The 25,672-nt window shown below is 44.1% G+C and overlaps 2 protein-coding genes across 3 annotated transcripts in view; one reads left to right on the top strand and one right to left on the bottom strand.

The window, feature by feature from the left end:
• Positions 1–24,782, top strand: part of cep85l (centrosomal protein 85, like) — a 56,676-nt gene extending 31,894 nt beyond the window's left edge. For both annotated transcript variants that reach the window (XM_063002425.1, XM_063002424.1), the window contains exons 5-14: positions 13,775–13,860; positions 14,114–14,231; positions 15,536–15,715; positions 17,726–17,878; positions 18,662–18,816; positions 19,977–20,094; positions 20,281–20,331; positions 21,723–21,824; positions 21,996–22,155; positions 24,574–24,782. In XM_063002425.1, coding sequence (XP_062858495.1) covers positions 13,775–13,860; positions 14,114–14,231; positions 15,536–15,715; positions 17,726–17,878; positions 18,662–18,816; positions 19,977–20,094; positions 20,281–20,331; positions 21,723–21,824; positions 21,996–22,155; positions 24,574–24,743 — 1,293 coding nt within the window. In that variant the 3' untranslated portion in view covers positions 24,744–24,782. The remainder of the gene's footprint in view (positions 1–13,774; positions 13,861–14,113; positions 14,232–15,535; positions 15,716–17,725; positions 17,879–18,661; positions 18,817–19,976; positions 20,095–20,280; positions 20,332–21,722; positions 21,825–21,995; positions 22,156–24,573) is intronic.
• Positions 1,357–9,002, bottom strand: pln (phospholamban). The gene is made up of 2 exons (XM_063002427.1): positions 8,804–9,002; positions 1,357–1,890 (listed from the first exon to the last, which is right to left on the bottom strand). Exon 2 carries the CDS (start codon positions 1,773–1,775, stop codon positions 1,617–1,619), a length of 159 nt encoding a protein of 52 aa, XP_062858497.1. The 5' UTR covers positions 1,776–1,890; positions 8,804–9,002; the 3' UTR covers positions 1,357–1,616.
• Positions 24,783–25,672: the final 890 nt, after the last annotated feature.

The raw sequence follows: 25,672 nt of genomic DNA, 5'->3' as shown, positions 1-25,672 counted from the left end.
CCGTTAGTGAGTCCTTTGTGAGACGCTGTAAGTCGTTCTGTGTCCTGTCTTCTCGGTTCTGTGTCAGCAGCTTAGATTCTAGACTAATTATGTAAAGGGTTACTGTATTGCTGTTGGACCCCTGAGCGAGGCCCTAAACCCTCCCTTGCTCTTTTTATATGGAGTCATTTGTAAGACGCTGTTAGTTGTTCTGTGTCCTGTACTCTGTACTCTGTGTCTTGTCTTTTTGGTCCTGTGTCATTGGCTAAGATTCTGGACCAGTGATGTAAAGGTCTCTGTTTTACTGTTGGACCCCTGAGCGAGGCCCTAAACCCTCCCTTGCTCTTTTTGTATTAAGTCCTTGAGATGTATTGAGACGCTGTTGTTCTATGTCCTGTGTCCGGTATTCACTGTTCTGTGTCTTGTGTTCTTTGTTCTTTAATCTGTCCTGTTCTCTCGGCCCTGGGTCAACGGCTAAGATCCTAGACCAGTGATTAAAAGGTCACTGTATTGCTGTTGGACCCCTGAGCGAGGCCCTTGACCCTCCCTTACTCTTTTTGTGTTGAGTCCTTTGTAAGTTATTCTGTATCTCGTGTTCCATGTCTTGTGTCCCATGTTCTGTATTCTGTGTCCTGTGTTAACGTGTGATGTAAAGGTCACTGTTTGGCTGTTGGACCCCTGAGCGAGGCCCTTAACTCTTTGTATGGAGTCTTTTGTAAGATGCTGTAAATTGTCTTGTGTCCTGAATTTTGTGTCTTGTGTCCTTGGTTATGTGTTCTCTGTCCTGTGTAAAATGCTTAGATTCTAGACTAGTGATGTAAAGGTCACTGTTTGGCTGTTGGACCCCTGAGCGAGGCCCTTAACCCTGCCTTACGCTCTTTGTATTGAATTCTTTGTAAGACGCTGTTGTTCTATGTCTTTGTCCTGTGTCCTTTCCTCTTGGTTCTGTGTCAACAGCTAGGATTCTAGACTAGTGATGTAAAGGAGGCTGTTTCACTGTTGGACCCCTGAGCGAGGCCCTTAACCCTCCTTGGCTCTCTATTTGTATTGGGTCCTTTGTGAGATGCTGTCAGTTATTCTATGTCCTGTTCTGTGTTCTATGTTCTGTGTCCTGTCTTCTCGGTCCTGTGTCAAATGCTCTGATTCTAGACTAGTGACGTAAAGGTCTCTGTTTCGCTGTTGGACCCCTGAGCGAGGCCCTTAACCCTCCCTTACTCTCATTGTGTTGAAAATAGTGATAAATGCTGCAAATGTAAAACTGTAAGACTAATATGTATGCCGTGAGTGGGTGTGAGTGGGTTTGAGCGTGTGCCGGAGTGTATTAATGTCATTAGTGTGGTGGGGAGTCCTAGAGAGGAAGAAAGTGCTTCACAGACATTCACATCACTTAGTTTATTGTAGTCTCAGTGTTGATCACAGTGAGCTGGTACAGTGCACGAGCTTCAGGGCGGGGTGTGGATGTGATGTGGGTTAAACGGGCGTGGCGTGGCGCTCAGCTTCCTCGTACGTGCATCATGTACAGACAGCAGTGAGACGGATCATGCAGCATGCATTAAAGTCACACAGACGACCCTCCTAAATAAAAACGGCCCCTCTCCCGCCCCCCCCGACGGAGTCCGTGTCCCCTGTTCTCCCCCTCACATGAGCAGGACGATGATGTAGATGAGCAGCAGGCAGATGAGGATGAGGCAGAAGTTGACGAACAGGTCCTGCAGGTTCTGCCTGGCCTGCGGCGGCACCTCCATGGCGGACGCCCTCCTGATGGCCGCGCGCGTCATGTGCTGCACCTTCTCCATGCCGGGGTGGTGCGCGGAGGCTCGGAGGCGGAGGAGCACGGGGGTGCAGAGGAGCGCGCCGGGACGGAGGGGGGGTGGTGAAGGTGGCGCTCCGGGCGCGGTCAGGTCCACGGAGCTGATAGAGGGAGCAGCAGAAGAGCCGAATGAGAACGCATGCACAGGAGATGAGACCGTGCAGGAGTCGCATGCAAGCGTCCGACTCGGCTCGCGAGGTCCGAACCCGTTTCATCTCGTATCCTCATTTTTATCCGTTACGTTCTTTTAGCAGGACGCCGATCATCGTGGTGCCTCGGTTACCCCCCTCAGACACAGCCAATCGTGTCTGCGTGTCGGCCGTAGGGCAGGTGTAGCAGGTTTAAACCCCACCACTGCCAGGTTGCCACTGTTGGGCCCTTGAGCAAGGTCCTCAATCCTCAATTGCTGAGACTGTATACCGTCCCAGTAAAAGCGTCTGCTGAAAGATGTAAATGCCTGACTGGCTGATAGCACCACCGGCTGTACGATCATGCTGTAGTTTATTCTGAACTCTGTTAGTTCTATTTAGCTTCTGAACGATTTCTAACCCGGGAGAGAGTTAAATACAGTAGAGTTCTGTGTCCCAAGTTCTCTGTCTCGTGTCCCGTCCTGTGTTCTGTGTTCTGTGTTTAGTTTCCCGTGTTCTGTGTTCTGTCCCATGTTCAATCCTGTGTTCTGTATTTTGTGTCCCATGTTCTGTGTTCGATGTTCTGTGTCCTGTGTTTAGTTTCCTGTGTTCTGTCCCGTGTTCTGTGTTCTGTCCCGTGTTCTATCCTGTGTTCTGTGTTTAGTTTTCTGTGTTCTGTGTCCCATGTTCTTTGTCACATTATCTGTGTTCTGTGTCCCATCATGTGTTCTGTGCCCCATGTTCTATCCCGTGGTCTGTGTCCCATGTTCTGTGTCCTGTGTCCCATCCTGTGTTCTGTGCCCCATGTACTGTCCTATGTTCTCTTTCCTGTGTTCCGTGTCCTGTGATGTGTTGTAGGGTGTGTACCTGAGTAATAAATCTGTCTGACAGTAAATCCTCACAGCTTTAGCATTAATCCATCAGTACCTCTACACAACAGCAGGAGTTCTGATTCATCTCTTCAGAATCAGAAGCTCAGGAGTCCGGGACTAATCTCAGGATTTATTTATAAATACGAACTCCTGATGATTCAGGCATCACAGCGCCGCTCGTGCTATCATCCATCACGCGCTAAACTAAAGGATGAGATACTCCATTACAGACGCCTCGGTGTTGTTTCGGAGAGGCGCTCATCTCCCCCCCCCCCTCACACGCCTCCGGTTCACCTGGTCTCCGAAAGTTCCCGAGCGAGTCCCGCTTCCTCGAATAATAACAAAAAAATCCCGGCTGGCATTTACTATCGGCCGCCCCTGCGCCCCCGCCGAAGCTTATTCTTAGTAAGTGACCTTTGTTTATCGCCGCACAGGGGCGTCCGGGAACAGAAATGTGGTCTGTGTTTACTCCCGGACCCGTCGAGAACTCATCACCTCCTGTTTAGTGCCGTTGATGTGCTGGAGTTTTGGAGCCGGGCTTTAGCTCTGTGTTTCCTCGTGAGGGCGACGGCTGGCAGCGATGCCGCCCGTGTGTCACGGTTAAGTGCTTCATTTATCACACAGGACTGGTTTTGGTTTGGTTTGGAGTGTTTGTCCGGTTTAACTCGCCCGTCTGGAGATTAAACCGACCTACAGGCGGTATTTTAACTAGATTAACTCAAAGCTGACGTGATTAACATGAAGTAGCGTTTAAAATAGAAACACTATGTTTATTAAAGCCGTGTTTTATATCAGCTAAAACCACATCACAGTGTATAATATTCATACTTTTATTTATTTATAGTCTGCTTGACCATCACTTTATCCTGGTCAGGGTTGCAGTGGGTGCAATTCACCCAGCGAAAGATAGGAAACACCCTGGACAGGTCGCCAGTCCATCACAGGGCAATTTAGCATCTCCAGTTAACCTGTGGGCGCCCTCTAGCTCTCTTTTATATTATATTATGTTAGTTAGCAGAAGCTTTTGTCCAAAGTGGCTTAAGTACCGTGACAGTGTAGTATCTGAGCAATTAAGGGTTAAGGGCCTCGCTTAAGGGCCCAACAGTGGCAACCTGGCAGGGTTTGAACCCAGACCTAGGCTACAACTGCCACAACTTAGCTCCCTTGAAGAGACTTATAATTATGACTAAATACATTTTGACATTGGGGTTGAGGGCCTCGCTTAGGGGCCCAACAGCAGAAGTGAGGCAGTACCTTAACCCCTGAGCTACCACAGCCTATAAACAGATAATATTACGTTTACATTTTCTGTATATAGGAGACGCTTTTATCCAAAGTGACTTACAGTGTATCACAAAAGTGAGTACACCCCTCACATTTCTGCAGACATTTAAGTATATCTTTTCATGGGACAACACTGACAAAATGACACTTTGACACAATGAAAAGTAGTCTGTGTGCAGCTTATATAACAGTGTAAATTTATTCTTCCCTCAAAATAACTCAATATACAGCCATTAATGTCTAAACCACCGGCAACAAAAGTGAGTACACCCCTAAGAGACTACACCCCTAAATGTCCAAATTGAGCACTGCTTGTCATTTTCCCTCCAAAATGTCATGTGACTCGTTAGTGTTACTAGGTCTCAGGTGTGCATAGGGAGCAGGTGTGTTCAATTTAGTAGTACAGCTCTCACACTCTCTCATACTGGTCACTGAAAGTTCCAACATGGCACCTCATGGCAAAGAACTCTCTGAGGATCTTAAAAGACGAATTGTTGCGCTACAAGAAGATTGCCAACACCCTGAAACTGAGCTGCAGCACAGTGGCCAAAATCATCCAGCGTTTTAAAAGAGCAGGGTCCACTCAGAACAGACCTCGCGTTGGTCGTCCAAAGAAGCTGAGTGCACGTGCTCAGCGTCACATCCAACTGCTGTCTTTGAAAGATAGGCGCAGGAGTGCTGTCAGCATTGCTGCAGAGATTGAAAAGGTGGGGGGTCAGCCTGTCAGTGCTCAGACCATACGCCGCACACTACATCAAATTGGTCTGCATGGCTGTCACCCCAGAAGGAAGCCTCTTCTGAAGTCTCTACACAAGAAAGCCTGCAAACAGTTTGCTGAAGACATGTCAACAAAGGACATGGATTACTGGAACCATGTCCTATGGTCTGATGAGACCAAGATTAATTTGTTTGGTTCAGATGGTCTCAAGCATGTGTGGCGGCAATCAGGTGAGGAGTACAAAGATAAGTGTGTCATGCCTACAGTCAAGCATGGTGGTGGGAATGCCATGGTCTGGGGCTGCATGAGTGCAGCAGGTGTTGGGGAGTTACATTTCATTGAGGGACACATGAACTCCAATATGTACTGTGAAATACTGAAGCAGAGCATGATCCCCTCCCTCCGGAAACTGGGTCGCAGGGCAGTGTTCCAGCATGATAATGACCCCAAACACACCTCTAAGACGACCACTGCTTTATTGAAGAGGCTGAGGGTAAAGGTGATGGACTGGCCAAGCATGTCTCCAGACCTAAACCCAATAGAACATATTTGGGGCATCCTCAAGCGGAAGGTGGAAGAGCGCAAAGTCTCGAATATCCGCCAGCTCCGTGATGTCGTCATGGAGGAGTGGAAAAGCATTCCAGTGGCAACCTGTGAAGCTCTGGTAAACTCCATGCCCAGGAGAGTTAAGGCAGTTCTGGGAAATAATGGTGGCCACACAAAATATTGACACTTCAGGAACTTTCACTAAGGGGTGTACTCACTTTTGTTGCCGGTGGTTTAGACATTAATGGCTGTATATTGAGTTATTTTGAGGGAAGAATAAATTTACACTGTTATATAAGCTGCACACAGACTACTTTTCATTGTGTCAAAGTGTCATTTTGTCAGTGTTGTCCCATGAAAAGATATACTTAAATATCTGCAGAAATGTGAGGGGTGTACTCACTTTTGTGATACACTGTAAGTACTGTGACAGTGTACGGTTTGAGCAATTAAGGGTTAAGGGCCTCGCTCTGGGGCCCGACAGTGACAACCTGGCAGAGTTTGAACCAAGAGTTCAACCAAGGCTTCAACTGCCACAACTTAGCAGACGCTTTTCTCTAAAGCGACTTACAATTATGACTGAATACATTTTGACATTTTGAGCAATCAAGGGCTGAGGGCCTCGCTCAGGGGCCCAACAGCAGATGTGAGGCAGTACCTTAACCCCTGAGCTACCACAGCCTATAAACAGATAATATTACGTTCACATTTTCTGTATTTGGCGAACGCTTTATCCAAAGTGACTTTAGTACCGTGACAGTAACACAATCTAAGCAATTGAGCATTAAGGGCCTCGCTCAAGGGCCCGACAGTGACAACCAGGCTGTCGTGGGGCTTAAACCTGCGACCTGCCGCTTGTCATGTGAACGCGCCCTTCGAGTGACCCAGAGTCCCGGCGTTAGCGCCCCGTTAGCGTGTCGACAGCCTTATCAGAGTCACCCTGACAGGCTGCGGTGTGAGCGACCAGGCCAAGCCTCCGAGGTGTGTGCCAACCCTGCCACCCATAAACATTCCACTACCAGAGTGGCGCGCGGTGGGTGATAATTTCACTAGTGGGGAAGGAGGGCAGGCGAGGAGATGGGGGTGATCTCTCCCAGTGCACACGTTACTGGTGAGGAAAACGCAGCCTTACATGGAACTGGAGCTGCTGGCTTACGGGCTCGACTCTTCATCATCTGAAAACCTGCCAGGAGCCGAGGATCAAACCCAAGATGGAAATCCACCCAAAAGCTGCCGGCACATTTCCCAAGCCCCTGTGTGTGTGTGTGTGTGTGTGTGTGTGTTGTTTTCCTGCTCGAGCGAAGCCCCCTCGAGGCCGTTAGTCCAGCCCCCTCACTCAACTTTCCATGACGCCATCGAGGAGCAATGTGTGGCGCAGATCCGGGGATTTAAAGTTTGGTTCAGACAACACATCAAAACGAAATATATTTAATAAAAACGGTGGCAATCTGGTCCCACTGTGGTTTACAAGGTGTAACGTAAAGCCTCCACAAGGGGGCGCTCGTGTACATGTTCATTTTTTTTTTTTATGTGCCTGTTAAAATTCAGGTAACTAACTTCAGGTGACTAACACACACCCGTTCTGACACGTGTGCTGCACCGACCTGCACCATGTGTATAGCGCACGGAGAGTCACGCACTGATCTCCTTTATCCCCCGTCTCTGTTCAGTGCAGTACCATCGATCAGCCAGCAGAGGGCGTAACTGCAGCAGTAATGATGAATCCCTGATCACTGTCAGTACAGGAGCCCGACCAGCTCTGTGTGATCTGTGTGATCTGGATTCTAGTGTAGAATAAGTGGTTCATTTTTAAATGATTTATTTATTTATTTATTTATTTATTTATTTATTTATTTATTTATTTACAGACTTTATATTGTGTTTGCTCGTCATATTTTGTTCCTCAGGCTGGATAAAGTGCTCATGATAAAATCCATCATCAGCAGGATCCTAAATAACTTCCATACAATGTGTATAAGACATTATAAATGTTTAAATATAAATGTTTACAGAACAGAAATCATTTAGAATTCTGTTTAATACTAATAATAATAATAATAATAATAATAATAATAACAAAATAATAATAACAAAGTGATAATAATAATAATAATATAATAATAATAATAATAAAATAATAATAACAAAATGATAATAATAATAATAATAATAAAATAATAATAATAAAATGATAATAATAATAATAATAATATTAATAATAATTATTATTAAATAATAATAAATTGATAATAATAATAATAATAAATATATTATATAATATAATATAATAATAATAAAATGATAATAATAATAATAATATTAATAATTATTAAATAATAATAATAAATTGATAATAATAATAATGAAATGATAATAATAATAATAATAAATATAATAATGATAATAATAATAAAATAATGATAATAATAATAATAATAAAAAATAATAATAATTAAATGAAAGTAATTATAATAAAAATGGTAATGATAATAATAATAATAATAATAATGAAATAATAGTAACAATAATGACAAAAATAACAATAATAATGATAATAAAAATAATAATAATAATGAAATGATAATAGTAATAAAATAATTATAATGAAATGATAATAATAATAATCCTAACAATAATAATAATAACAAAAATTATAATAATAATAATAATGATAATAATAATAAAATCAAAAATAATAATAATAAAAATGATGATAGTAATTAAAATGATAATAATAATAATAATAAAGGGCAGTTGTAACCTAGTGCTTAAGGTACTGGAGTAGTAATCGAAAGGTAGCTTGTTCAAGCCCCACCATTATCAGGTTGCCACTGTTGGGCCCTTGAGCAAGGCCCTTAATGCTCAATTGCTTAGATTGTGCACTGTAACGGTACTGTAAATCACTTTGGATAAAAGCATCTGCTAAATACTGAAAATGTAATAAATAATAATAATAATAATAATAATACAGACACCTCAGCTAAACGTGTACAGGTTAGTGTTCTGGTGTTTAACGTGGACGTGATGCTGATTAAAAGTGTCACCACTATGGAAAAAGCGTTTATCATTATTACTGTTATTTATTTATATAAAGACGTGGGTAGAAACGACTTCTGTTTACTCGTCATGTTTCGTTTCTGGATGAAGCACTCGTACCAAAATCCATCATCAGTGGGATAATAAACAACTTCCAAAGAAATAATGGGCAGTTGTAGCCTGGTGGTTAAAGTACTGGACTAGTAATAGTGAAAGGTTGCTGGTTTAAGTCCCACCACTATCAGGTTGCCACTGTTTATTATGTATTTATTTATTTATTTATTTACAGACTTAATCGTCCGTTTGCTCCTCATATCTCCTCCCTCCTGGATAAATCACTCAGTGTTAAACGTGCGGGTGAAAATGTGTGACGCAGTTAGCTGGGTCTGGTCACTGCACCGGTTAGCGTGTGATCAGTGGTGAGTCTTACCTGTGCCTGGGCGCTGTAACGTCCTCACTCGGGTCCTCTCTCGGGTCCTCGCAGCTCGGCTGGGTAACGACGGGCTCTGGGAGTTTTGTTCTGCGTGGCTGAGAGTTTATGAGTGAAAGAATGCTGAGGGGTGGAGAGAGAGAGACGGGCTGGGGTGTAGGTGGGGCCTGAACCCGTCTGCCTCTCTGGTTTGTTTCTAACACTGACTGTTCATTATAAAAAAAAAAGCCATGAAACTGATTTTACCTTAAATGGGTCGAGACTGAAATCTCTGAAGCACTTAAAAAAGCATTTTGTATTTTCTCCCCCAGTGTGGTCGTATCCAATTCCCTAATCACTTTTATCTTATCTTCCTCTGCTGCTGACCGAAGAGGGTCGCCCCCCTCCGACACACATGCATTAGTGACCGCTTCTTTTCACCTGCACCAGGCGGCAGTTCTCAGGAATCCCTACGGCACCCCCACCCTCGGACGAGCCCATTATCGTCCACGCCCAGGCTGCCGTGTCATGTAAAACCTGTAAATAAGGATTTAAACTGCTGTACTGGGGAGAAATTGTATTTACCGTGTGTGGTGGAGGAGAGTGGGGACTGCAGAAAAAGGCGAGAACAGAGCGAGACTCCTGACAAAATAAAGCCAAACGCTCATGTAAACAGAGACGTGCACCGCCTAGTGGACGATCACTGAACTACAGGTCTCAGGACGCTTCTCACTGGGATTATAAACGATCAGATCGGACATTCGGGTTTACAGATTTTGTCCGTTAAATGGAGGTTAGTATTGAAACTGCAGTCTTTGGTACTGGTACCTTTAGTTTGGACCTGGAATATCGGGTACTAAAGCAGAGATCGCTGGTACCAGATCTAGACCTTTGGTACTGGTACTAGAATATTTGGTACCAAGGCTGAATGTCTTGCTCCCATTAGGTGGCGCCACAGCGAATCATTTATTCGTATCTAATTTGGCACGCTTTGGCACCTATTGATCCAGACTTGGATTGGCACTAGGGGTGCACTGATATGTTCCCCCTTCCCCAAAGAGTACCTACAATTCTTATCATGTATTGATGGGGGTGACACAGTGGCTCGCCTTAGAGCAAGAAGGTCCTGGGTTCGATTCCCAGCAGGGCAGCCGGAGTTCCTCCCGTGTCTGTGTGGGTTTCCTCCTACAGTCCAGAAACTTGCAGTCAGGCTAACTGGAGTTCCTTTGTGTTTAGTATGTCATGGACTGGCAACCTGTCTGGACCTGTCTGTGTGGTTTCCTGCCTTTCGGGCAATGCACCGGACCCACTGCGACCCTGACCAGGATAGAGGTTCAGTCTGGATTGTAGGGACGCGGCCAAGTCTCGCTTCTGATGTTTGTTTTGAACACAGCGTCCGTTCCAAACCCGTCGTCCCTCACTGCAGGATTAACGCTGGCATCCGGTTGATGTCGATGCCAGGCTATTGTGCCCGCGTGTCTCTTTCATCGACCTTCAACCCCGGGCAAATGGGTTTGAGCCTGGATGGGAAGATCTGGAGCGTTTTTATGGGGCTTGAGAGATTACAGCCGCTCCGGACTCGATTCTTCCTTATAAGGAGCTTGGCACGCCTGAGCGCCGCCGCTTCCAAGAGCGCATTTTTAAACAGAGAGGAAGGGCACGGCTTAATGTGTTTTCCCTGGACGAAATAATGCGCCCATGACCCCCTCCCGCCGAACCCCAGGTGCTCCGAGTCGCCCCGGTCGCTAACGCCCCGGACGGCGCTGGCCGGCGGCCACGGCGTCGATCCTGTGTTTGTAATAGCTCCGCGGGTGGAAGCTGGACGTCGGAGGCACGCGTGTCATCTGGAGAGGCTTCGCTAATCCTTTGAGCCGCGGGATTACCGCCTGGCGCGGGTGCCCACGCAGGAGCTCGTCCTCACCGCCCCTCGCGTTCGGTCCGTTAGCGTTCATTAGCGTGCCTCGCGAGCCGCTGGGCAGTTACGTGCTCCAGTATAGCGCGCAGTGGAAAGCGCGGCGGGCCGGCGGCGCCGCTCGGCTATGCCGGGGTGACGGGGGCCCTGGCTCACACGCCGGCTCATTAAAATGGAACAACGGTCGTTAGCGCCGACCTTGTTCAGACCTTCGTCTCGTTTATGTACTGTTTAGCACCTGAACCGCCTGGTCGTGCCTGCGCAAAGTCCAACGCTGCCCCCCGGCTAGTTTAGATCAATATCAGCGGAATATCTCTCTCAGAGCCTCGTCTTGTTGTCCCATCGGTTATTAAATTATTATTTAATAATATATTAGTACCAGATATCTCAGTTCATCCTCTGTGCGGTTTATACACGTTAATAATTTGTTTTTTTATTTGGCGCTCGGGTGGAACAGCAGTCAAACACACCAGTTAAATACTCCTGAGATCCGGGGACAGCCGGTCGAGCTTTACACAGACACGATTAATGATGTCTGTGGAACGAGGGTGGCCGAACACTCTAGCTATTGGGAGGTGCACTCAGAGCGCACTCAGTGCTGGTCCCAAGCCCGGATAAATAAGGAGCATTATATTCCAAATCTGGTAAACGGACCAGAGTCATCGTGGTGACATATAAATACTAGAGCAGCCGAAAGTAAACATGTGGAGTTATTTTATTTAACAATTGAAAAATAATTGAGTTATTTTATTTAACAATTGAAAAATAATTGAGTTATTTTATTTAACAATTAAAAAATATTGAGTTATTTTATTTAACAATTAAAAAATATTGAGTTATTTTATTTAACAATTAAAAAATATTGAGTTATTTTATTTAACAATTAAAAAATATTGAGTTATTTTATTTAACAATTTAAAGAAATATTAAGTTATTTTATTTAAAAATGTAAAAACAATATTGAGTTATTTTATTTGAAAATTAAAAAATATTTAGTTATTTTATTTAAGAATTAAAATTTTGAGTTATTTTATTTAAGAATTAAAATTTTGAGTTATTTTATTTAACAATTAAAAAAATTTGTTATTTTATTTGAAAATTGAAAAATTATGGAGTTATTTTATTTAAAAATTGAAAAAAAATTTTTTAGTTATTTTATTTAACAATTAAAAAATTAATTATTTAAGAATATTGTTATTTAATGTGAAAAGTACATAAAATTTGTATTAGATTCATAATAAATATCACTTGTATTTAGCTGTAACCTGTCAGTTGGATCCTTTGGCTCAAATGGGCCGTAAAAGCTTCAGTGTGGGCGTGGCAGCTCAGTTCTAACAATAGTCACCGCCACAAAGCAACACCAGCATGAGAGCACGCCAGAGTCAACAGGAGCAAGAATTCAGGGGCTTAAGAGACCAATAAATCCTGATGGGACCCGGGCACAAAAGTGACCCCATAACCACATCAAACACACCGGGTGTGGAACCATCAATGTCTCAGTGAGCATCTCATGGTGTCGGGGTTACGGTGACCTGGTTACACACGGAACACAAAGTCGACGTTCTTTATCAGAACGGGACGTGATGGATCTGTCACCAAACACGCCGAGTCACGGGACCACAGAGCCCATTTTATTTATAGTTCCTGCATCCATACACACATTAAAGCAGATGAGTGATGTGTGTGTGTGTGTGTGTGTGTGTGTGTGTGTGTGTTCTGTTTGGCGTGATGAGTGCGTGCTCTCAGGTTTGGCATTTTAGTGTTTGTATTTCAGCCCGGTGTAATAAATGGGCTTCAGGTCTCCAGCAGTTGCCGCTGCGTCTGAACGTTAGCAGCATGAAGGCTAATAACATGGCGGAGCGATAAACAAAGACGCTTCATCACATCACTCACATTTATTCCTCTAGTACGATTTTATCCAATACACGATAATTAATTAAGGACCCCATATGTTTTGTCATTGCCGCTTTTCCACTAACAAAGTGCCGGAGTTGGTCTTAGATAGATAGATAGGACCCCGCTATATGGCGACCGGTGGCAATGCCGAGCTTCGAACAGAGGACTTCAGAATCTCGACGCCGGTGCCACCTGGGCGCCCAGCTACTTTTTTTCCTTGAGTCCAGGTCTAACCGCCCAGGATCGACTTTTCGGTGTCTGTGCACAGCAGGATGAAAGGCGAGCTCTTCGTTTCTTTTATTTGTGACGATCATATACGATTGTTACGCTGCGTGTTGCGCCTATGTCTGTAATCGTCGGATCATGTGACCTGAGTGCAGCTTTTTGTGATTGGTGCTGGAGCTTTTGAGCTTTTTGCAGATGCATCAGGTTTATGTAGCTGCGCCGTTTCGTTTAGTGACCGACCGCATCTTTTCACCTGCACGAGGCAAGTTCATATGCGGATCAGCTTTGTGTACGGAGAGCCAATTCAAGCATCAAGCACCTCATCAAGCAGAGGTCGTAATTGCATCAGTTATGAGAAATTCCCATCCGGCTTCCCACCCTGTATGAACAACACGCCAATCGCTGTTCATGTCGGCGCCCAGCCTGCCGGTAGCAGAGCCGAGATTCGAACCGACGAGTCTGGGATGTCTTTGCTGAGATGAGATGTTTTACCGCTGCGCCACCGGAGCGCCCTGTTCTCTCGCTTTTAATCATAAATGGCAGAAAGGCGGGTAAATGACGTTACTATGGTGACGCTAGGACCCCACCACCCATCCGCCACTGGTTCCAGACCAGCAACGTTTTTCTGGCTGAGAACCTGTGACTCCACCGTCTCTGCTGATATCGCTCTTCATGTGTGTGTGGCACCCCGAAGCCGAGAGGGTAAAGGGCCTCGCTCAAGGACCCAACAGCAGAGCCGGGATTCGAACCCAGAACCCTCCGATTGATAGCCCAAACATCATATAATACAAGTGTTCAGTTTTAATTTCATTCGATCTGCTTGTAATTCGACCAAACACAATCTGAGCAAATAAATCCTTCATACCGGCCTGTTCAATTTGTGCTGGAATGTGATCGTGCTGGTTGGTGATCGGTGGTCCAGCTGTAAGCATTAACGCCGTGACCTGTGTGTGGTGCAGATGCTGGGCGGGGCTCCTATTCCCGTGAACACGCTGGTGAAGATAAAGGAGGGACTGCTCAGACAGAGGGAGCTGGAGATCGACAGGTAAGGAGAACATGCCGATTGTTAGCTAGCTCCAGAGATCCGTACGGTGCACCGATCTCCGTTATCCCCCCCCGTCTCTGTGCAGCGCCATCGATCGGGATTCCTCATTACTGCTGCAGTTACTCCCTCTGTTGGCCGATCGATGGCGCTGCACAGACACCCTCAGACCAGCCGAAGCTCTGATGCTTCCGTGACCCGGCCGGTTATCTTCACACACAAGCAGAACGTATTTTATCTGATTTGGTTCCTCCAGACAGAAGCAGCAGATCCTTCAGCTCCACGCCAGGATCAGAGAGAACGAGTTAAGAGCTCAGCAGGTTCTTCAGAACCAGAAGAGTCGCTACGATGATCCATATCTGCTCAAAACCAAGGTGAGACCTTTTTTTATCAAGCGCTGTATCCTGGTCAGGGCTAAGAATAAAAAATTTAGTTATTTTATTTAACAATTAAAAAATCATTGAGTTATTTTATTTAAGAATTAAAAATTTAGTTATTTTATTAAAAAATTTACAAAAAATATTGAGTTATTTTATTTAATAATTAAAAATTTAGTTATTTTATTTAAAAATGAGAAAATATTGAGTTATTTTATTTAAAAATATATATATATTGAGTTATTTTACTTAAGAATTAAAAAATGGAGTTTCATTTAAGAATAAAAAATATATTGAGTTATTTTATTTAAGAATTAAAAAATAGAGTTTCATTTAAGAATAAAAAATATATTGAGTTATTTTATTTAAAAATAAAAAATTGTTATCTTTATCAAAAATTTAAAAAATAAATTATTTAATTTAAAAAGTACATAAAATTTGTATTAGATTGATAATAATTATAATTTGTATTTAGCTGTAGCCTGTCAGTTGGATCCTTTGGCTCAAATGGGCCGTAAAAGGTTTGGGAGCCTGATGATTGTGTTTGTGTATGTGGATGTCGGCGTCCACATACAGAATCATACAGGGCTGAGGTGGCTCCAGATATAATGGGAAAGACAAGGTAGTGCAAGGTAGGAGCACCCGGGACAGGGTGCCAATTATATAAAATAGTTTAGCGGTGTTGCACATGTTCAAATAATGACGTATTTAAGTAATAATAAATGAATAAAGTAAGCTGAATGTAGTGTGGGTGCGTCCTGGGTTCAAACCTGGCCTTCAGCGACCGACTGTCAGACATTTAGTATGTTCTCCCAGTATTCACAGCTATAAATACTATGCAGAAGGCGAACAAGCCAAAGGTGTGAGCGAGCGAGTTAGTCAGCCGCTTCGTTTCACCTGCACCAGGCGGGTTCACACGGAGATCCGTATCGTGCACGGAGAGTCAGGCACCGATCCCCGTTATCCCCCGTCTCTGTGCAACGCCATCGATCAGCCAGCAGAGGTCGTAACTGCAGCAGTTATGATGAATACGATTGTCGCCTGTAAAGACGCCCAGTCGGTTCGAAACTCGCCATTGTCACCGGTCGGCTGGGCACCGTCTAGCGGGCATAACTGGCAGTGCCTGCAGCAGACACGGTTCTCCTAGGGCGGGATGACCGGAATATGTGGGTGATTTAGCAGAGAGGTGCTTGTGCAGAGTGCGTAGGTGTAAAAGGGTTCCTCTCTACGTAAGCTTTAGTCATGATGGGACCGAACTGTATTCAGGGTGTTCAATCTTGTCGTTTTTTTTTATTTTTCAGGAGTGCCCCCCGGACAGTCCTGCGTCGGCTCACAGCCCCCAAACCCCCCCGCTGTGCTGCGAGAACGGAGAGATGGGGCGCAGACTGGCCTCGGCCGAGCTGGAGGTCCTCCACCTCAACGAATTCCTCAAGCAGAACACACAGAAGTACACGGAGGACATCAAAAAGCTGGAGGAGAAGGTACTGCTGCGGTCCACAGCGCTGTACCGACCGGCCTGGTGTCTAAACAGACACTTTCACCATCATATGTTTTATTCCTGTGCAGTTTTAGTAATGATTTCTAATCACTGGAATGGATTTGAAGGTTTTTTAAGCCTGATGAACCTGAATAGAACTTTAAAGGAAACACACACACGTGCGGGAAGTGACGAGGGGTTTAATGATGCCACACGTGAGACGGGTTTATCCTTCCAAAAATGGACGTCACTAAGAAGCGAAGAGATCGAAGTTGTTTGCGCAGCGAAAAAGCAAAAAGAAGATAGAAGATTCTGGTTGAATCATGACCAGCAGGGGTCGCTGTTCTGTTTTGCAGAGAGTCGTAGCTAAATAAATATTTTTGGAATGAAAACTTCGCACTCACTCACTGCCAGTCACAACCTGATCAACACTTCACACGACAGCATTTGGAGTTGCTGACGGGTCTAGATATTTAGCATGATGGATATTTTTTGTGAAACGGTTCACAAATACCGATCGAGAGCTGATTTTCGAGCCCCGAGCGACGCTGATTTGCCTCCAAGCTGGTGCATCTGTCTGCGAGCGTCAGTTGGTTCTGGGAGTGGCGTTGAGTTCTTGCTAGTCTTGAGTTCTTTTCAAGAACCTAAAAAGAAGTCCAGATGCCCTCGACTGAAGTAGTCCAGACCAGAGCCGTAGATAGAGAGAGTCGCGACACTCCTTGATCTCGCCGCTACCCGGCCACGTGGTTCATGTGACCCTCCAATAGTTCCAAACAAACCCGGCGCTGTCATGTTCTCATATGGGACCGGCAGCAGTGAATGAAATATTAAACACTCAATAATAAACATTTGTACAATTTCTGGGTATTTTCACCTGCGTTTACATTTACTGCATCTGCTTTAATGTCAATCTGGTATATAAAGTGGAAGATTGATGTTTATAATGATGTTAATAGGTCGTTCTTGTTAACACACAGTACATTATATTAGCATACATTACATAATGCCATATCATTAAGTAATAGAGACAATATACAGCACAGAGATTAAAGAGTTTTTATGTTTAGTTTTTTGCATAAACTATAATCTCCCTTCACTTTCCTGAGGATTCATAATAATAATTTTGGTTAAACACTAAGCCATGTGGCTGGATTCATAAGGTTTACCTGCACTGAATGAACAGATTGATAAACACACTACCGTACCTTTAACATTATAGTGCAGGTACATGAAATAGCTTCATTCATCTCTTATTTCATGAGTGATTAATAATTGATTCCTACATGTAACACATGAATGAATGAAATTATGAATATGCACTAGTTCATTTTGTCTAATGTAAGTGGTGGAGAGGTACACAAACCATGTAGGTGAGTTAAAGTAGAGATATCCAAGGTAACATATTACTCCAGTAAAAGTAAAATACTCTTTACCTCCACTTGAGTAAAGTACTAAAGTATTTACCTTCAAATGTACTTAAGTATGAAAGTAAAAGTATAATAATTTATTATGGCTCTAATGTTTTATGATCATTTCTGTAACAAGACTCGTGATTAATCACCTCATTTTAGGTGAAAAGACTCGAGTGTCATTAATTAAGCTTAACTGACTCAGCTAAATTCAGTTATACCTATTAATTAAGATAAACATGTAACATTTAGTGCTGAGCAAATGCTAAACAATAACAGGATTAAGTATATTAATGACATCAAATTCATTATTTTTTTTAAAACAAAGCAACATACAGCTGAAATGCTTGATAAGTGGTGGAAATGAATGGGGCTCTATGGGATGTTTGGAACTTTTGAGCAGCCCACGATGCGGAAGCTGCGCAGAAACAATGTCCCGCCCCCGTTACAGCGGTTCCCTATGGGAGAGTCGCCGCTCTGTTCTCTCTACCGCTCTGGTCCAGACTAGAACCAGAACCAGCAAAGCTTTAATGAGTGGACTGCTGTTCGTGTGTGTAAATGTAAACGTGTGTGTGTGTGTGTGTGTGTGTGTGTGTGTGGTGCAGATGAAGACCCGCGATCGCTACATCAGCAGTCTGAAGAAGAAGTGCCAGCGGGAGCAGGAGCAGGACCAGGAGAAGCAGCAGCGCATCGAGACTCTGGAGAAGTACCTGGCCGACCTGCCCTCCCTGGACGAGGTGCACGCGCAGACCCAGCAGGTACACACATACATACCTGGTAGCTCCATCAGGGGGCGCCAAAGCGGATCGTTCGACCACCAAACTCTCCTATTTATCTGGGCCTGGGACCTGCACTAAAGTTGCACTGATGTGTCCCCACAATGGCTAGGTTCACATTACGCCGTGCACCTTCTGTATTTGTGATCCCAGTCAGTACTGGTTTACATTTATCCAAAGCGACTTACAGTACTGTGACAGCATACTGTCTAAACAATTGAGGGCCCAACAGTGGCAACCTGTCAGTGATGGGGCGTGAACCAGCGACCTTCTGATGACTAGTCCAGCACCTTAACCACTGAGCTACAGCTGGCTATAAGCACCAGTATTAGGGTGGTTAGGAACTGCTGATTCAGGATTACAGCCAGTCATGTCTGTGTGGACTCCCTGCAAGCAGATAGCACTGTGCACCACCACTGAGAACCGGGTTTGAATCTCAGAGGTGCTGTCAGTCGGTCGGGGTGTCTACACAGACCCATGTGACAGGCTGTGTCTGAGGGCGGCATGGATGAAGCATCTGTGATGGACTGGCACCCTGTCCAGGGTACTCTTGTGTTGCACACAGTGTCTGGACCCACAGTGACCCTGACTGTTAAAATGACTGGGCCTTAGGGGCAGCAGTAGCTCAGCATTCAGGGGACTAGAGTGGTCATCAGAAGGTCACCAAGTTGCCACAGTCGGGGCCCTGAGAGAGGCCCTCCGTTTGTAGAAATGACCGTATTAACGTTTGTACCCACTCTCGTCGACGTGTCGGCGCGTGTGCAGTTGGAGACGGCGCAGGAGAAGGCGCGGGCGCTGCAGGACTCGCTGACCCAGCTGGAGCGGAGTCTGGAGGAGAGTCGAGCTCAGCTACAGGAGAAAGACGCCCTGATGGAGACCAAGGAGAAGAGGGAGATGGAGCTGGTGGCTGCTGTACAGAGGTTTGTGTCGAAGTCAGAAGTTTAGAGACGCCTGTACATGATGCGTATTGATGATAGTCATGTGACTTAATGATTTCTGGACTTATTGAGGGTCTATTGTGGATTTTAGTGGTGTAGAAAGGTGGCACAGTGGTCCCAAACCACCAGATAGAATAAATAATTAGAGATCGCTAGAAAAGCAGTTTCCACCGCTTCCATTTTCATCACATTTCAGGTGTTATTGCCTCCTATCACCCCTAGGTGGGAGCAGCGTCTCGTTGCAGCGGAAAAAGCTCATTTTCCATCATTTGTGAGCAGTATTGTTAACTTCTCAGGCAGTTGTGGTCTAGCAGGTAAGGTACTGCCAGGTTGCCACTGTTGGGCCCTTAAGCAAGGCCCTTAAACCTCAGTTGCTTAGACAATGTACTGTCATAGTACTGAAAGTCACTTTGGATAAAAAGCGTCTGCTAAATGCAGAAAATGTAAAGTCCTCCCGCCCCCCCGCCAGTCCGTGAAATTATATCTTGTATGAAACCGGTCATGGCTAACGGTCTAAGCCGCCAGACTCAAGGTTCAGTACTTTTCTAATGAGGATTCTGGTCTCCACATGGAGGCGTGGGTTCATATCCCTCCAGGTTTGGTTTGTGGGATGGTGCTTCCTGAGGTCTTTATACTTTTTTCTTGCATTTGTCCCCAACTTTCCTCCCAGCCTAGTCATATCCAATTCCCCGATGGTATTTTACCTCCACTTTTGACCAGGGAGGGTCGTGACTAACGACCTGCACCAGGCGGGTTCGTACTGAGATCCGTATCCGTATCGTCCTCTCGTCTCTGCGCAGTGCAGCACCATCGATCAGCCAGCAGAGGGCGTAACTGCAGCAGTTATAAGGAATCCACTCAAAGTCATAGTCAATATAGGAGCCCAGAGCTGAGATTCTAACTTGTGTGTTGATGTAGGTTGGATCACGTGCACATTTGTGTGAGGTGTATTTTAGTTCACGGCAAGATCGCGCTGCAGCGTCGTCATTTAGAGACGTGATTATTTAAATACTTTAAAAGTATTTAGACTCAAAGTGACATCAACCAAATGATTTCTCAGGCTGTGAGGAACTGTCAGTATCTCGTCTTCAGAACTTTCGGACGGTGTTAGTTATTAACCCCCCGGTCTCTGTGTGTAATAGCCTGCAGGAGAAGGTGGAGAGGTGCCTGGAGGACGGCGTGCGGTTACCCATGATGGACCTGAAGCAGCTGGAGAGAGAGAACACGCGACTCCTGGAACAGCAGAGTCACAACAGCATGGTACAGAATCCTCCTCCTCTAATAACCAAAACCACTCGCGTTACGTCCACTACACACCACCGCACTCCACACACTCCACTATAGCAAACACTGAATGTTCTCACACACACACACACACACACACACACTGATTCTGGACTGTAGGTGTGTATGAGAGCTCAGTTTGATGATGCACTCTGCTTTCAGCTGATCGACAGTCAGAAGCAGCAGATCGACAGGATCACGCTGGAGTTAACGGTAAGAAGCTCTCAGTGCGTTTCATTCTCACAGTTAATAGGCGTCTCTCTCTCTCTCTCTCTCGTCAGCGCAGGGCTGTCAGTGAGACGCCCGGGTCTCACATACGTTCTGCTAATGTAAATAAATGTGCAGTCAAATCTAAACAGAAGAACTAACCACACGGAGTTACAGCATATAGAATACATCTGTGAGCACCAGAGGGTTTTGAGATAGACATACAGAGAGATAGGTAGATAGACAGACAGACAGATTATAGATAGATATATTAGATCATAGATAGATTATAGAAAGAGGGAGAGACAGAGAGATAGATAGGTAGCCAGACAGAAAGACAGACAGACAGGCAGGCAGATAGAAAGATAGAGAGAGAGACAGATAGATAGACATGCAGGCAGACAGAAACATAGAAAGAGACAAATAGAGAGAGAGACAGACAGCCAGACAGACAGACAGACAGACAGATAGGTAGATAGAGAGAGAAAGAGATACAAATACATAGAGACAGACAGACAGATATCTAGATGGACAGACAGACAGAGAGAGAGGCAGACAGATAAACAGATAGAGAGATAGAAGGACAGACAGAAATATAGATAGACAAATAAATAGACAGACAGATGATCGATAGATAGACAGACATTGATAGAGATAGACAGAGACAGATGGATAGACAGGCAGACAAACAGACAGATAGATAGACAGAGAGAGAGACAGACAGACAGACAGACAGATAGATAGACAGAGAGAGAGACAGACAAGCAGACAGATAGATAAAGAGAGACACAGACAGATAAACAGACAGAGAGATAGAAAGACAGACAGAAATATAGATAAACATTAAAAGACAGACAGATAGATAGATAGACAAAAAGACAGACAGACAGATAGATAGATAGACAGACTTACCAATAAAAAGACTGATAGACAGACATATTGAAAGAGAGACGCAGAGACAGATGGATAGACCGACAGGCAGGCAGACAGATAGACCGACAGGCAGGCAGGCAGACAGAGACAGACAGATAGGCAGGCAGACAGACGGGTAGACAGACAGACAGACTTATTATCCTATTCAGTCGGATCATCACTCAGAATTAAGGCGCCTCAGTAGGAGGATTTTAAGGGATGTAAGGATTTAGACACGCCCTCTTCTCAGGAGTGTAGGATGGTGTATGATGTGTAGAGGGAGCTGGGATTACACACAGACCCTTTTATAGAACATGGATGCATTTTGGTGTGATTATTCAGCACAGTAATAATGAATGGAACAGCATGAGCATTCCGCTCTGATTGATGGCGGTAATTAGCGTGAGGAAGCGTCGTGTAGGTAACGTCGGCGGGGCGAGTGCGCGGTGAGAGATGAACGCTAACCCTCTGTGTTTATTACACAGGGTTTGGAGACGAGGCTGCAGAGAGAGAGAGCCACCACGCAGGAGCTCCGTCAGCAGCTCGTACAGAGAGACGAGGAGACCCTGACCAGGAACGTCCAGCAGGTACAGAGCTCAGTGCTGACCTCTAGCTGCATGGACGGGGGCTGTACTGTCAACATTTACTGCACTTGTGGCGTTCAGTTCTGTAGCGGTGCTGTTCCTGAGGGTCAGAACCGGCCTGGTGCTCTGAAACCTGTCGGTGATGGTGTGTCTCTCTGTGGTGTTCGTGTGCAGAAACAGCAGCACGTGGACAAGGACGCTGTGCTGCAGGAGGCAGGATCTCTGCTGAAGGAGATGTCTCTGTGTCTGCTGGACCTGAAGGCGCTCTGCAGCGTCCTCACCCAGAGGGCACAGGGCAAAGAGCCCAACCTGGCACTGCTGCTGGGCATTAAATGTGAGTATCACTGGAGGGTCAGGGTGGATCGTTCAGACTGTTAGGTTTTACAGAGGTGTGTATATATGGTACAAATGTGTGTAATTACTCATCCTGCTCGGGAGGTACAACAGGGTGTTACGCTCACCCTCTACTGCTGAGATCTGGGTTCCAATCTGAGCGCTGTTTAAAATGTGATCACGCCAACTCATTTCACTGAAAATAATTACAGTCTGTGCAGCAGCCGTGAAAAGACCTACTTACTCATTGTTTTAATTTTTAAAGATTTACTGTAAGAAAAACTGTTTATACAATTTCAATTATATTTTAAAATAACATTAATGCATAAATATATAATAGTTATACTGTTCATGTAATGATAATTATGATGATAATTCCAAACATAGTAATAAAATCAATAAAAATAAACATGATCATAATAATAATATTAATATAATAATGATATAATAAAGGCAATTATAATGATAATAATAATAATGTTTGGTAGTAATGATAATTATAATAATAATAATAATAAGGATAATTTTAAATATTAAATCTAAATAATAAAAACAATGGTAAAACAAAGTCAATAATATAATAATGCTATAATAAAAGAAATTATGATTATAATAATAATAATAATATTAGTAATAATAACAGTTATAATAATAATAATAATATTAATAATAATATTGATAATATTAATAATAGTAATGATAATATTGATAATAATAATAGTAATGATAATAACAATAATAGTAATAATATTAATAGTAATAATAATAAAAATAATAATAGTGATAATAATGATATTAATAATAATAATATTAGTAATAATAATAATGAAAATAATAATAATAGTAATAGTAATAATAATAAAATAATAACAGTAATAATAATGATAACAGTAATAATAACAGTTATAATAATAATAATAATAATATTAATAATAATAATATTGATAATATTAATAATAGTAATAATAATTATAACAATAATAATAATAATAATAGTAATAATAATAATGAAAATAATAATAGTAATAGTAATAATAATAAAATAATAACAGCAATAATAATGATAATAACAGTAATAATAATAATAATAATAATGATTATAATGATAATAATAGTAATAATAATATTTTTAAAAATAATAATTAAAAGAATATAAATAACAATTATAATAATGATGAAATAATACTAATGATAATGATAACACATCACACTTCAGTACAGTAAACAGTCTGATGATGAGTCTGATCCACATAAACCACAATCAGACTTTTATACACACTGTATAATATTAAGTTATATTGTAATCATGACCATTTGGGGTGTTTTATGTACATTTATGCACATTTTAATATATTTGAATCAAAGGATTTTAGTATCACTCATCAGCCAGGGGGCGCTGGAGTTACGTATGAAAGTAACCTGGAGAGTTTTAGCTCCGGTCGTGTCTCCAGCGCACCCAGACGTCACGTCTTCACGTCTCGACTGATGTGAAGGTGTCAGCAGAGCCGCCGCTATTTTAGCTCAAGTGAAAGCTCAGAGTGATGATGACGTCGACTGTCTCTCACAGTCTGTTCACACCTTTCCCTCACACACACACACACACACACACACACACACACACACACACACACACACATTGCTGAGAACGAAATTGAAAACCCTCAAAACTCTTCAAGCTCTTCGAGTTTGAATCTCAGCTCTGCTACAGGTCGACTGGGCGCCCCCTAGCTTGCACGATCGGCAGTGCAGACTGTGCAGCAGACAGAATCGGCCTCTAGTCTGCTGGGTGCGAAAAGACGGGACGAGAAGGTGGGCGGGGTCTTCGACACTGCACGGATAGTAGCCCGAGACACCTGTACAGGAAATGGAGAAGCTTGGAGATCAGGGCGTGGCTCTCCATCTAAGGTGTGAGCGATGAGGCAAACGAAAATGACCCTCCTCAGACACGCCCCGAGTCTCCAGCGGTGGAAGACGAATCGACGACACTAAATTTGCCGCTCAGGTGGCACAACGGTAAGATACACTAGCACAGAGCAGAACTCGTCGGTTCTAAACTCCGGCTGCCATCCGGCTGGGCTGGGCGGCTACGAGAACAACGATTGGCTGTTGTTCATACAGGGAGGGAGCCGGATAGGGAGCTCATAACTGATGCAATTACGACCTCTACTGGCTGAATAATGCCGATCAGGGTGCGGCTCTCCGTACACAAAGCTGATCCGCATATGAACTCGCCTAAAAAGAGAGGGGCGTGTGACAATCTCACTCTCCTCAATCAGCAGTGGAGATCAGCATGAGTAGAGAGGGAGCGTAATGCAGTCGGGTGATCGGATACGACTAGATTGGATATAATAATAATAATAATAATAATAATAGTGATACATTTTGTTTATGGTGACGTCGATGCGCGTCTCTCTTCCAGCCATGAGCTGCTGCGAGGAGAGCGAGAAGCCGGCGGCGGCGGCGGTGGAGAACGGCCTCAGAGGAAAACTGCTGGAGGTGCATCAGCTCAGGAAGGACATCGACGAGCTGCGCACCATCATCTCCGACCGTTACGCGCAGGACATGGGCGAGAACTGCGTCACGCAGTGAGAAAGGGAAACGGGAATAAAAAACCGGGTTCTGATCGGCCCCCCGCGTCTCTGACCGATGAATGTTGGACCAAGCTGTGAAGCGACCGTCTCTGTAGCTCCGCTGACCTCTCCAGTATCCCAGTGTAGGATTTAAAATAGGAAGCTTTTTTAATGGTTGATTTTTTTATATTTATTAGGGCTGAAGAAAAGCCTGTCGCGTTTATACGTGTGTTTTCTGGACTATAAATCCTACTACAGTACATGCAGCGCAGGGTTATACATCAAATTTGCATTAAAAAATACAACCGCTCAGTCACTGATCATGTTCTACACCGATCAGCTCCACTTACCATATAGAAGCACTTTGTAGTTCTACAATTACTGACTGTATTCCATCTGTTTCTCTGCATGCTTTGTTACCCCCTTTCACCCTGTTCTTCAATGGTCAGGACCCCCACAGGACCACCACAGAGCAGGTATTATTTAGGTGCTGGATGATTCTCAGCACTGCAGTGACACTGACATGGTGGTGGTGTGTTAGTGTGTGTTGTGCTGGTATGAGTGTATCAGACACAGCAGCGCTGCTGGAGTTTTTAAATACCGTGTCCACTCACTGTCCACTCTATTAGACACTCCTACCTGGTCAGTCCACCTTGTAGATGTAAAGTCAGAGACGATCGCTCATCTATTGCTGCTGTTTGAGTCGCTCATCTTCTAGACCTTCATCAGTGGGCACAGGACGCTGTTGGCTGGATATTTTTGGTTGGTGGACTATTCTTAGTCCAGCAGCGCTGCTGTGTCTGATCCACTCATACCAGCACAACACACACTAACACACCACCACCATGTCAGAGTCACTGCAGTGCTGAGAATCATCCACCACCTAAATAATACCTGCTCTGTGGTGGTCCTGTAACAAAGCATGCAGAGAAACAGATGGACTACAGT

This window comes from Trichomycterus rosablanca, chromosome 9 (assembly GCF_030014385.1).
Source record: "Trichomycterus rosablanca isolate fTriRos1 chromosome 9, fTriRos1.hap1, whole genome shotgun sequence".
NCBI classification, from domain to species: Eukaryota; Metazoa; Chordata; class Actinopteri; order Siluriformes; family Trichomycteridae; genus Trichomycterus; species Trichomycterus rosablanca.
The sequence above is the reverse complement of the archived record's forward strand: the minus strand, read 5'-3'. Positions and strand labels throughout refer to the sequence as shown.